Genomic DNA, 14,321 nt, shown 5'->3' on the forward strand with positions numbered 1-14,321 from the left:
ACGTTCTAACCAAGTTAACAGAAAATTGGATGGAAAGTCTAAAAAATAACGATAGGGTGTAAATCGGCAACAATTAGAAAAGTGAGGGTGTAGATAATCAAAATTGAAATATCAAGGGGTAAATCGACAGCCATTGGAAAAGTCAGGGGGTAATTTGGCTATTTTGCCTTCATTTTTTAAAAAAAAAAAGTTTGACGTACATGCTTGTATGTCATACATGAATTTATAAATATGACAATAAATTTATTGTCATTGTGGTAACATGCATGAGTCTTTTTTTTTGGGTGCAATCTCATGTCACCTACAACCTTATAACAAGTTTTGAATAAATTTATTGTTAATGTTGTAATTTTGATTCAATTATAAGTTATTTGTATAAAATAAATGTGGTAACACAATGTTGTCTATGAATTGAATTGTAATTTTGATTTAACTAAATGTAAATAATTATATGATATATATCACGGTACAATAAACAACTCCTTTATTTTGTGCTTAATTTGACCTTTTCCTTTCATATATAACAATGACACCCATGATTGTAGTAATATTCTATTCTTTTAATCTCATACAGAGAGAAATAAACTACCAGACAATAAGATCCATATATAGCTCGCTAGCTATAATGTACATTATTATTTTAGATAGTGATGGCTGCATGTCAAAACAGTAACATAAATAAAACAGACTTGCGAGCTAGAATTAACTAATAAATCTGTCACAAATTTTAAAAGGATTTTTGATTCTCACAATCTAAATTTGGCCCGGTCTGAACACTAAACAGACTAGCATATCTTTTGAAATAACCAATTCGATCATTCACTCGTGCATCGCTACCTATTCCGCACTCGAGTTCACCGTTGATGATGTTCGTCACCATCCCGAACCCAGTAGTCCTATTCGCCGCCACATCAGCTTGCGTTTGCGCATATCGACCTGCCATGACATCGTGGCATGAGGGCTTCGGCTTTTGCTCAGTCATCCAGAACCATAAAGCCGTTTTGAATGCGATGATGGAACTGTTTGCTACTAATTCTGGATTCTTTAGCCCATCAAACCCTAATGCCTTGCCTGCCTGGCCATAATTATAGTTCCTGCAAAAGATTTTAACTCAAAACATTAACACGAGGAATCATACACTAATTTGAAAAGTTTAGGCGCGGCTGCACGTAAATAATTGGCTGGCCAAAACTAGATTGATCTTGTTAATTAAGTAACGTAGTATAAATGCGCGCTATTTAACTTTTAAAACAAACTCTAAACTCAGAAATAGAAACTCAATCTTAATATATGACGACATTGGAGTGACGACAAGTTGAACAACATTAATTAATCTCATTATTATTTGCAGTAATTGATAAATGAATCAAATTATACTTACCAAGATAATTGAACTGGTCCTCTTCCTTTGTAAGATTTGCCAGGATAGCATGGCCACTCTTTGTTGGTATCATCACAGTAATTGCTGGTCGGACTGATTTCCTCTTTATAGCACAAACCCCACGAATATGGTCCGTCGGGGGCAGTAGCCCACCCTCCCGTGGTCTCGTGAGAGATCTGAGCAAGAAATGCTGCAATCTCGCGCTTTCGGGTGGATAGACTTCCAGTGGTGCCGAATTCCGGGAAGAATTTGGTTGCCTTGATGAAGGAGCGGTAGGTATAGAAGTCATTTGCAGGGCATGCCTTGTCGTCCTTGTGTAGAAACAAGTTGTTGTAAAGCTTTTTCTTGATCAAAGTAGATACTGGATGAGCCTCAGCTTCCCATGATGAGATGGAGAAAAGAAAGATGGTAGTGAGGGAGAAGAGGACGACTGCAGATGACAGCGAGACCGCAGCCATGGATGTAGCAGTTGCAGGGGATGATAGTTTCTGCTTGATTGCTAGAATATATACAAGAGCAACTTAATATAGTAATAGCCGTTTTGTCACATGTACGTGCCGGCCAATTATATTATAGGTCTTGTTTTGTAAGATAGTGAAGAGGACTCGATATGTAGGAGGAGTCGCACTTTGAGGAAGTTAACAAAGGAAGTCAGAGGTCCAAATGTTGGAGGCTCAATTTGTTGATCGAGTCTCATCTTGGTGGCTGCGGACTTGGCACTATAGTTGACACAAGCAACCACTAGAGAGTGGGAACGTCGACACATTGCACATGAGTACGCACACTGAAGCCTACAAGAAAAAGACAGTCTTTCTCCTCTTTCCCGTTCTGATTTCACTCTCCTTTACTAGATGAATTAATAAATCATCACTGCGAACAAGCGAGAGAGAGAGAGAGAGAGAGAGAGAGAGAGAGAGAGAGAGAGAGAGAGAGAGAGAGAGAGAGAGAGAGAGAGAGAGAGAGAGAGGACGACCAAGAAGCAGCAGCTGAAACTGAAAGTGTGTACAGCGTTGGTGGTGGCATTGGCAGCAGCCTATGTCAATCTGAATGTAGATGTGTGTGATTTTGCGTTTGAGCGAATCAGTAAATGAGAAAGAGTTAAGTCTTCTTCGACAACCATGATGTGGTGATCTCCGCCTCAGCGTCACCGACACAGCCTCGGCCTTTCATGGTGACCCTCACTCTCATCGATTCCGCTGCTTCTAAAGGAGCGGCTGGTCCTTCGTCTCTTCTTCCCTTCATATGAGTTGTCATATGTCAATGTCCTCTAGTCCATATATTAGTCTATCTATATATTTCCCAGCCATACGTGTACTCTGTTTTCGTTATTTGAGAATGTTTATGTATCATAGCTAGATAGAATATCAATGTCAGCATCTTGATGAGAAAACTTGATGATCGTTCTCTCATCTTCAGTAAGAGAGATAAGAGAGAGCACACTGTTTGTATGACAATTAGTATGATGAGAAAAACAGCTGCAACAATAGAAATAATTGCCATTGGTGTCTACAAATAATTTTGCCTCAAATTTTCCTTCCATTGGTTCCACTGCGTTTTGCAGTGTTTGTTGAGGTCTTTACAAATTATAGCAAAATAGAAGTCATTGTAGCTCCCAAAGTAATTTTAATTGCCTCAGCTATTCGGTTATTAGCAACTCCACATCCTCCGGAGTGTTCACCAAACGATCCATGATGGCAAGATTTAACAATGCCATTATCATAGTTCTGGCATTGTTCAGGGACCAGAAGAAAGTCATATATTGCATAGCTAGCTAGTGCAAAGTATCTAGATTGAAGATTTTTTCAACCCTATTTGCGTGAAAATCTTTTTCAGTCAAATGTTTATGATTTTCCCTATTATTATTTGAAGTCTTTTGTCTCGAGGTAGATTTTACTTTTTCACACCTCAGCTGGTGGAAGACTTGGTGCTTGCAGCTATAGGAGGCGTTTAACCTTAATAAAAAACCTAGGTTGTCGTCGTGATTCTTGTGTCAGCTATTGACAAGTGGAACATAAAATTGATTTGAGTCAACATTTAAGTGTTTTAATCAATATTAGACACTCATTAGTGGAACTGGCATGGTTATGGAAGATGAAAAGATGTAGACTAGTTCTGTTATTAAGGGTATTTGTTTAAAAGCATAAACGTGTAAATGAAAAAACCAGTGTTCTAAAAAACGGCCACCCAGGCGCTAGGCGGCAGTAGGCCGACTCGAGTAATGGGTAATCAGAGGCATTGGGCGGACAAGATTTAGGCGGGCGCCTAGACGGGTTGGGCGGGCTGGACGCTAGGCGGGTTGGGACGGCGCCTAGGCGGCTAGGCAGTTTTAGGCGTTGAAATTCATCAGATGATTTAGATCTGAGATCTTAATGATTTTCGAAGCAAATGGAATTCATCTTTACATCTACATTTGAGATCTCATTGAAACTTTGAATTCTGAAACACTTAATGACTTCATGTTTAATTGATCAAAAGATCTCAATGATCAATGCTTAGGACGATGAGGAGAAGGAGTTATCGATATGGGATTTTGGGAAGGTAGATAGAATGAAAGTGAAGATAGACGAATTGAACTTTGTTTTTTTTAAAAAGAAAAAGAAATAGAAATTCTAGTAAATATAAACTCTTCTAAGTAGTTTTTTAAACTCTTTTTAAGTCTTTATATATATTTTATATATAATTATATGATATAAAAATAAAATAAAAATTAAGAAAATAAAAATCGCCTAGGCGCCGCCTGGGCGCTAGTCCCCTGGCCACAGCCCGACTAGCGCCTAGCGATTTTTTGAACCTTGGAAAAAACTAATCACAAAGTGAACCACATAGATTTAATGCCTGCATAATTCAAGGAAACAGCCTACAAAGTTGCCTGTGAACATATTTGTTCTTTTTTCAGGGGTGGGTTTTGTAGTGTGCTTTAAATAACGATTTTTATTGTCGACCCCTAAGGGGTGTGTCATTATTATATTGTTTGCTGAACTTCAGTAAAAGTTTTCCTCGTTCATCTCAAAAAAATTTCAAGGAAATTAGCCTACAAAGTTTATTGTGAGCCTATATTATAGTAATTGAGATTAATTCCAATTCTGAATTTTCATTTATTTTATCAAACAGTAAAATAATGATTGGAGTAGATAGCTACACCGCTTTTTTGTTCTTTTTTTTTTTAATCAAACCTAAAACGACTTATCATTCAACTCAAGTCAGAATGATCATTACATATCATTCTGCTGTCATTTACTAGACAGATGAGAAGTTGTGAGGGTACCACGGTGGTACATAGGGATAGACCATTCATAATACAACCAGTGTTCACTTATTAAAAGTAAGCTTATAAACTATGATAACACTAAGACAAAGTAAATAGACATAGCTCAACAAAAAACTACATTTTCTCCTAGCCCTTAGGTATTTTTTGAGTACAACATGCTTAAAACCTCTTCAGTAGGTACCTTCTTTGATTTTGATGGATTTTTATTCTTCGATCCTAATGGTTGACCATGTTTTTTCTTTATATTCGTCTTCTCAGCATGCATTACTTCTTTTCGCATCATCACTACTTTGGGCACCGTCATCCCTCCCGGCGTTTCCACAATCCCAAGAGATTTGGCAGTGAATTGAACCTAGCTAGAAGTAAATTCAGCCACTTTCAGTTTCTTTGCTGGGGCAATAAAACCTATCTTCCCCTCAAACATATTGATCAGGTGACAAAATTTCAATTTTTTTGGGGAAGAGAATGGAGATGTAGGATGTCCTCTCTTCATTGTTTACTGTACTTCCTCAACCAAAACTCAGAGGCAATGCATCATCCTCACTGTGAAAATACTAGGATGGAACCTGTTTTCTGGGTATCGGGGATTGATAGGTACGTTGCAATCCTTACTGGGCAGAAACCAAAAATAACATCGAACACACGACTTTTGGTTATGTAGTGAAAACCTCAAATTTGAGATTAAAAACAACGCAGGGCCCTTATTCTTGAGACCCAAAATCAAATCAATTCACTAATAATGAAGGATACGTTTCTTTACAAACACAATTAGCACTGTTCTCAGCTACAATCACTATAAACTGACTAATGAGGTGTTTGTCTTGAACCTTGACTGCCTTCTTCACTTGAATGATCTGCAACTATCGCTCTTCATGCATCAACACCTTCTCTACTGATCTCGAGTGAACCAATGCACATGTATGAATGAACAATGAAACACTTTTACATAGAACAAGTGTTTCAAGGCTCCTATGCGACTCTTACTCAACAAACAAGAAGAACAACAATTTTTGCGTCTAAGTCGTACCAAAATGAACGCACTCTTTTTGAATATATTAAGGAGAGAACAAATCCTTGATAGTCACGACTTAACCCTAATTAGACTCCTAATAGGAAATATCTTTTAATAAAAGTTATCCAATTAAAAATAAACAAATCCTAAAATGTTTAGGACTTCAATAACACGATTTTACCAGTTGGAATATCTTTGTAAAATAAAATCTAAAAGCAGAAAGATACTTTCCAAAATCGAACTCCCTAAAACGCATGACTAACTTGAGGGTTGCAATACATGTTGCAATCCCAGTGCATATGCTGACTCATGATCAGATGCAATTACCTTTAGGAGTTCTCCGAGACCAGTTTGTAGGCTTCTTCAATGTTTTGTTTGGAAATAGCAACACACCAAGTACAAACCTTGTACCTACAAACTGTGGATTGATTTCACATTGTTTTCATCTCTTGCATCGAACGGGTTCCAAGCAACTGGGGGCGGAATTGGAGTCTATATTCCTTGAAACCTGAATACACCATTGGTGAAATGTCCATCAACAAAACCAAGAAAACGATTAGCTAATTCCAACCTTTTCTCCACAGCCAATGCTTATGCTTGCTTTCTCAGTGGTTACTCAGCCAGTAGGCATGCGCCTTTCTCATGATAAATCAAATGGCAGACACAAATGGTAGATTTTTGAAGAAATAAGAAATTTTCTTCATAATTCTTGGTAGCTACACTGTTTGGTGCAATAGATTATGATGTAAAACCGGGAGGGATGATGGTGCCCAAAAGAGTAATGCATGTTGAGAAGACGGACATAAAGAAATCACAAATGTAATTAAAGACAATACAAAACCAAAAAAGGCTATTTCCATTGGGCAAATCTCCATTTTGTTTGCTAAATCGTCAGCAGGGGCGGATTTATGTTAGGGTTTGGTGGAGTCCAGACCCCTGCCAATGTTTTTGATCGAGCTTCATACATTAGGTTTATAATATTTACTTTCTTTATTCATTGTTTAATGCCATGTTAATCTTTCCTTATTCTCAGTTGGTTACATATATTAAGTTAGTTAGCCCTGAACTTAATGCCAGCTAGGAAAAAATGTCTCTTGCTTTTGCTCTCGCGAACCCTAGAGGCGCCGTCACCGGTGTGGAGCACGTTGCACGCAATCTCAATCGCTTTTCTATCGTTCGTGATCACCCAAAACGATCGCGTATGTTGACCTCTCTTTTCTATTCATTTCTAATCTTTTGGCTTTCTATTGGCTGGCAAGGGCGGCCACGAAGAGGGCGGCTAAAGGGTGGCCTTCGGTTCCAATGTGGTGGATCTCGAAAGGACTGGTCGAGATGGATGGCGACGCTTGTCTGGATTGTGAGGTCATTGGCGGCCATCGGCTGGTTTCTTCTCTGGTGGGTAGCCTTGACGCGGTCGTCGTTAGGGATCTATCTATTATGGTCTTGGTCGCTCGAATTCTGCGTTTGGCCGCTTAGACTCTGGGCTATGATGCTGATGGTAGTGTTTCAAGGAGGCAGAAGGTGCATGAAGTGGTGGTCGGTTGAGGCACAGGTGATGACGGCTTTTGTTACACCCCATATCTGAGATACCCTTTTTACTGAGTTGCATGAAATTCCTTATGGTTACCGTTCACGGTTATAATTTAACGTTTAGGGGGTGGTTAAAAATTGACTTTTTGTGAGTTAATAATTTGAGAAAATTTCCTTCATGAAAGTTGTAGAGGGCGTTAAACCGAGCGCGTGCATATGTGATACGTAAAAATCGGAGTTCGTATGCAAAAGTTATGAGTGAGTTACGAAAATTACTGTTCATGGTAAAATTTGAATATATATGGAAAGTTGCCCGGGTAGGTTTCCAAAACCGGAAACCCACCCCTCTTTCTCTCTCCTCTCCCCCGATCCTTCTCCCTTTCCCTTCGGGTTCTCCGCTTCCCCTTCGATTCTTCACTTTCCGGCCACCATCCAGCGTGCAACCGGTCACCACAGGGGCGCCTCAACCCGCTCTTGACACTAGTGACCTAGGATTTTGGGCCACCTCCGGCCACCAGATTCACATCGAAGGTTTGGTTTTTGATGGAGATTATTTCCCCTAAGGTAGTTCATTCCAATTTGCATTGTAGAGGTCGAATTGACAATTTTTTCATTTCTAGGGTTCTTGAAGTTTCGGGGCTTTCCTTCACCGGCTTGATTCGACCACTTCGAGGTACAATTGGATGATGTTGTAGTTGAGAAAATTGTTAGGCCTGTTGTGTAGATGCTAGTGCCGGAATTTGGTGGTCATCGGAGGAAGTGGTTGCCGGAGCGTGGTCCCCACGCGCCGCCACTGTAGGTAGTGCGTGGTGGTGCGTAGAGCTGTGTTTTAATTGCAGTTTTAATCCCATATACCCTATAACGATTGTAGAATGTAATGTATGAAGTTTGGTGGAAATTGGAGGAATTACGAATTGAGTTTAAGTGATTAATTAACGATTTATGTGAATTCGATCGCCGGAATTCTTTCGAATTCACTCTAGAATTTATTTATCGATGAATGAATATGGATGGAGTATTAAGGATGGATGTTGTAGAGGGTTGAGGAGTCGGATGTTAGGAAGGGGGATGTTTTGAATTTCCAATTATATGTATCGTAAAGTTAAAGTTCCGTCCTGTGAATTATATATATTTATGATTGTTATTCGTACAGGACGAGAGGAGTCTCCATACGAGGAGAATCACGAGCGACTTTAGGATTGACCGCATATTGTGAGTGGACTTTTGATTTTAATTGATGCATGCAAATTAAATTCCGCAAGTTTTAAGTTATTGATTTATCAACTTAATTATCGAGCCTTTTATTTTGGTTTGGATTATTGAATGTTTTATTGGTTTGAACTTTTGAATTAAGATTCGTTATGCTCGATTTGAGGATTTTGATTTATGCGGATTCGGAAATTTATACTATTGATTTTATATTTATAATCAGCTCTTTGAGTTTTTTATGAGATTTACGAAATAAGAATTCGAGGAAGCAAAACTTTATACTTCTTTATACCCTACTTATTGGAACTTGAGATGATCTTGGCGTGCGGGGTCACGTCTTTATACACTTGGATTCTTATTTTGTGAGATATGTGGGGAAACTATACAAATTTATTGGCTTTCGACGATCTTCTTCCTCACCATACGTGGGTCATGTGCTCAGGTCTCCTCCTCACTTACTTTGTGTTTGTGAGTGGCAGTTGAGGTAGCTTTCTCCTCCTCACGTGGGTGGTAGTCGAGGTGATATTCTCCTCCTCGCACAATCTATGTGTGAGTGGTAGTTGAGGTTATTAGTTCTCCTCCTCGCACAATCTATGTGTAAGTGGCAGTTGAGGGTAGGTTGAGCCTGAGGGGCTCCATTCCCGTATGGTGAACCCATTTTTCCCCATATTCTTTGTTGTTGTTCTTGACTAGCGGGGCTAGTCGGGTTTTCTTATTTATTGCATGCATCGGGAGTTTTATGGATATAAATGTGGAAAAGTATAAAACCCTCTTTCTTTCAATTATTTATTTTTGTCCACTCACGCTAACGTTTTTGTATACTTTTCCCTGGGCCCTTCGGTTTCAAATGCCCAGATTGCAGTATTGTTGCTCGGTGTACGAGTGTGAGCCATAGTGACCGCACCTGCTTCCGCCATCACCTTCTGTAGGTTACCTGTTTAACCTACTGCACTCCTTGTCTATTTATATTCCTAGAATGCTCTGATTACTAAGGGATATGTGACCCAAACTTGTATGAATTTTATTTGAGGTCGATGACCTAACTTTGGTGATTGTAGTAACTTTTACCTTTTGGAGATTATGTATGATGTTATTAACTTTGAGATGGGTTTGGTTGAATTTGGGAGCAGGGTGGCTCCAGGAGTTATGGTTGGATGATTAGAAGTGAATTTTGGTTTTCCGCAGGATTTTGGGTTATCCATTTTTAAGGGAGGTTATGCCGAAATTTTTGGTAAATCTCCTTTAAAGGTGGGTCCCGCAGGGCCACTTCGGATTCCAGGGTGGAATTCGGGGTGGGTCTTGTCAGCTTTCAATAGCGATAGGCTGCAGCTTAAGGGTGCCTGACTTTGGGTGTCCAGATCATATCACCCTTTCAAGATTTTGGGCTGCTTTTGGGCCCAGTTCTACATTTTGTTGGGCCAGACCTCTCCATGGGTTTGGATTTGGGACCCAGGAGGTTTTGGGCCTGAGTTTTTGTTCTTTTATGCTATGTTTATATGTTCGGGTATGCTGATTTTAATTTCAGGTCGATTGAGCCTTTCTAGATTCTATAAAAAAAACTCGGTATAGTTACAGTGTGAGTACCACAATTGCGTGCATTAGCGAGCAGTGTTCCTTATGCTGGGTCGAGTCTGGTCTGTTAATCTTCTGCAAACCCGGATCATAAGTTTTGATTGCTGGATCTACAATTCTCAAGGTCATGACAATGGTTCCGTTGTTGGTAATTATCTTGTGGATGATGAAGATTTACCTTTAAAATTTGCTAGTGTTTCTAGAAAAGTTTCAGAACTGAGCTTTATTACAAGAACAAGTAGTTGATGTAGTACATCTTCTATTGTGTCCTACTTTAGTTTTAAGACGTAGGTGTTTCTGGCCTTTGTATGCTCCCCATTGGGATTCCCTCTTAAATGATTTCAATCTCAAATCAACGAACTTTTCTTTTCAAAAAAAAAAAAAAAAAAAAGAATGAATCAAACACTAATGATCTTCAATATAGATTATAGAGGTAAATGCTTTTTACTTATTGTTACTCATCTGTTTACTGTTACATTTCGACCTCTCCAAAAAATTTAATCCTGATTTCATCCCAATTGCTTAGGGACTAGAAAATAATGAATTTAATTTTGATTTTCATAGTCTAAATTAGATTTGGTATCGACACAAAATAACTTGGTATGTTGAAAAAAACAATCTGATTACTCACTCGCCCATCTTTGTCAATTAAAGACGAGATGGGATGATGGTGATGGTGGTGATGAACTGATGATGATTGATAAGCCTCGGCTCCAGCTTCCCATGAGGAAATTAATGGAGATCAAAAGAATACCAGTGATGCAATGAATGGTGCTGAAAGTAAGAAAACTGCCATGCTTGAATGGATGAATGAGCTAATTGTTAAGGAGGTCCTTAACTTAGCTTACGGTACGGATTTCTATATTTTGATCACTTTTCGATCACATATTCACATCTTAACCGTTCAGTATTGATGATCGTTAAGACATTCAAAACTGCAATTCACACGAACGGACCAAATCTGTCCAACCTGAACCGTTCGTGTAAATTGCAGTTCTAGATGCCTTAACGATCATCAATTTGGTTGAAAATTTGCAGAAGTGATCTACTCATATATACGTAAAAACTAAAAGATTAAGATGTGAATATGTGATCGAAAAGTGGTCAAAATATGGAAATCAGTATCGTAAGCTAAGTTAAGGATATCCTTAATAGAGAATGCCTGTGTGTGTGTGTGTGTATTAGGACAGTGAAGCTTTTAAATTAAACACCAAAAAACAATCTAATGAACTAATAAATAGGAGCATACTATACTAATTGTCTATGACATATAAACACTACAACAAAAACAAATTTAATAACATGCAATGCAAACAACATTGAAGCACAACTCGCGGGCAAGGCCTCTACTATTGCAACGAACTCCATAGTCAGCTCGCTTAAAAGAGAGGTCAATGTTATATATTAAAGAGTAAATATCACAAATGGTCACTGAACTAAATATTAAAGAGTACATATCACAAATGGTCACTAAACTAAATATAACCGGTATGAACTATGAACAGTATTCCAACCTTCAAGAATTAGCTTTAGATAGTGTTAGCTAATATACAAACACAAGAGATGATTTGGATTTTTTTTTTTTTGAGTAAAAGCATCAAGGACTTTATTGATTAAACAAGATGGTTACAATCAAAAGCCAAAGCATGCAGAATACAAGCTGGAGCTTGATCTATCCATACCTGAGAGGTATTGGATTCGTAAGCCAAAGCAGCAAGCCTATGCGCTGCCATATTGGCCGTTCGAGGAGCAAAAACAAAAGCCAGGTCCTTTACAAATTTCCTACTCTAATGTATATCTAGTAACAGATTGGCATGTTCATTGAGCTCAAAATCATCATGTCCAATCTGTTGTATAGCAATCTGGCAGTCATTTTCAAGACAAACTTCCTGACACCAATTTGCCGAAGAAAATCAATTCATTCTCTAATGGCTAGCACAGTTCTACATGTTTTGGAGAGGAAACATGTTGAATTGATTTGGAGAAAGCAGCTACAAAAAAGCCATCTCTTCTTTTGATCACTCCACCAATGCCTCCAATATCTTTATAAGGCATAAAAGCTCCATCAACTTTGATTTTGAGCTGTTGTGTTACTGGTGAAGTCCAATATTTACTGGCTTGGCTGCACTTCTTTGTGATGTCTTTTGCTGTGCTTGCAAAAATTGTTGGTACCAAGTAATAGTAGAAGCAACAATTTACTCTTATTCAAGTCTTTCCATAGCTTACTGTTTCTGTTGTTTCACAAGGCCCACAGAATCATGATTAATCTCTCCCAATTTTCCTTATTGAGATGATGTCTCTGATGCATTAACCAGTCTTTGAAGCTGTAAGGTAGGCACTCATTGATCGGAATGTTTGCAACTGCTAAGGCTTCTTGGGCAACAGGGCAATGATGCAAAACATGACTTGTTGTTTCCCAAGCATCATTACATAGTAGATAGTTTAAAGGACCTGAATAGCCTTTATGACTTAGGCTTTCTCGAGTAGGCAAAATATTAGTGGCAGCCCTCTAGAGACGGATTTTGACTTTTTCAGGAACCTTTGTGTTCCAAATCTTTTTCCATAAACCTTGATAAGGGTCACTAGAGGGTGTAGAAGCCAGGAGGTTGCCCATGACTTTCTCTCTTGCAATCCAGTAAGCCGACTTCACTGTGTACTTGCCATTTTTTTCAGGCATCCATCGATATCTATCTTCTCCTACAATTCTGCTTAAGGGAATGCCTAGAATTTTTGTAACAACTAGGGGTTGAAAGTTTGCATTCAGCACATCTTGCTTCCACATTCAGTGAGTAGCATCAATCAAATATGTAACCTTGTTGATAGTAGCATGTGGCGGTTTGTTTACAAGGTATTTAGGGCACACAGGAATCCAACTATCCTGCCATACATCAATATGTTCACCAGTTCCCACCCTCCATTGGATACCAGCAGCAACAACAAGTCTGGTTGCCAATATACTTCTCCAAAAAAAGGACGGAGCATCTCCCAATTCTGCATCCCAAAAAGAGTTGTTGGGATAGTATTTGGCCTTGTACACCTTGGCTATTAATGAATGTGGATTAGAAATCAGCCTCCATGCTTGTTTTGCTACCATAGCTAGATTATAAGCATACAAGTTCTTGAAACCCAATCCTCCTTCTTGTTTTGTCATGCAGAGTTTACCCCAGCTTTGCCAATGAATTTTTCTTTTTTGGTCCGTGTCACCCCAAAAGAATTGAGCACATAGCTGATGAATATCATCACACAGAGATTTTGGAAGTAGATAGCAGGTCATAGCATAAGAAGGCATTATTTGTGCAACTGCTGTGAGTAAAATTTCCTTACCGGTAGAGCTGAGAATTTTTTATTTCCACCCAGTAAGCTTTTTTGTCAATTTCTCTCTGATATATGCAAAGATTTTAGTCTTAGACTTGCCAACTCTCAATGGTAAGCCTAAGTATCTGTCATGCTCTTCCACTTTTTGAACCTCTAGCATAGCAACCAATTTATCTTGAACAGAGGGATGTACATTCTTGCTGAAAACAACACTGCTTTTCTGGTAATTAACCTTTTATCTAGAAGCCAACTCATATTTATTTAGAATCTGTCTCAGAACTAGGCAGTCAGATTCAGTTGCAGCTCCAAAAATTAGACTATCATCTGCAAAAAATAAGTGTTTCAAAGTGGGAGCTCAAAGTGGGAGCTCCCGGACACATAGTTAGACCATTTAATTAAGATCTTTCCACTACCTTGGAGATTAAAGCAGATAAGCCTTCTGCACATAGGATAAAAAAGTAAGGTGAGAGGGGATCACCTTGTCAAATGCCCCTGGATGGGACAATGGTTTCAGAAGGTTGTCCATTGATCAGAAGAGAATAGTGAAAAGATGCAACACACTTCATAATGATATTAGCCCACTGATCTTGAAATCCTAGCTTAGTTAACATAGCTCTCAGGAAATTTCATTCCAGTTTGTCATAAGCCTTGCTTATGTCTAACTTGAGTGATAAGAAACCTTCTTCTCGCCTACGTAATTTGTGCATGAAGTGAGCAACTTCAGTTGCCACAAGTGTATTGTCTGAGATCAACCTGCTAGGTACATATGCACTTTGCAATGGGGAGATTATAAAAGGCATTAATTTTTTCAACCAATTTGCCATTAGCTTGGAGCTGATTCTGTATAGAACATTGCATAAGGCGATTGGTCGAAACTGATTAGCTTCTGATGCATCTGGGATTTTGGGAATAAGACATAAGTGAGTGAAGTTTGCAGAATACTCCAACTCACCCGTCTCTAAAAGCGTCTTTACTCCCAAACACTGTGATGCCCCGGAAATTCGTATTTATTTTCCGAGGATTTTTCAAAATTT

At 38.7% G+C, this 14,321-nt stretch overlaps 1 protein-coding gene across 1 annotated transcript; it reads right to left on the reverse strand.

The window, feature by feature from the left end:
- Positions 1 to 659: 659 nt before the first annotated feature.
- LOC112193885 (chitinase 10) lies at positions 660 to 1,839 on the reverse strand. The gene is made up of 2 exons (XM_024334142.2): positions 1,382 to 1,839; positions 660 to 1,094 (listed from the first exon to the last, which is right to left on the reverse strand). The coding sequence occupies exons 1-2, from the start codon at positions 1,837 to 1,839 to the stop codon at positions 728 to 730; spliced, it is 825 nt and encodes a 274-aa protein (XP_024189910.1). The 3' UTR covers positions 660 to 727.
- Positions 1,840 to 14,321: the final 12,482 nt, after the last annotated feature.

Source organism: Rosa chinensis, chromosome 3 (genome assembly GCF_002994745.2).
Source record: "Rosa chinensis cultivar Old Blush chromosome 3, RchiOBHm-V2, whole genome shotgun sequence".
NCBI classification, from domain to species: domain Eukaryota; kingdom Viridiplantae; phylum Streptophyta; class Magnoliopsida; order Rosales; family Rosaceae; genus Rosa; species Rosa chinensis.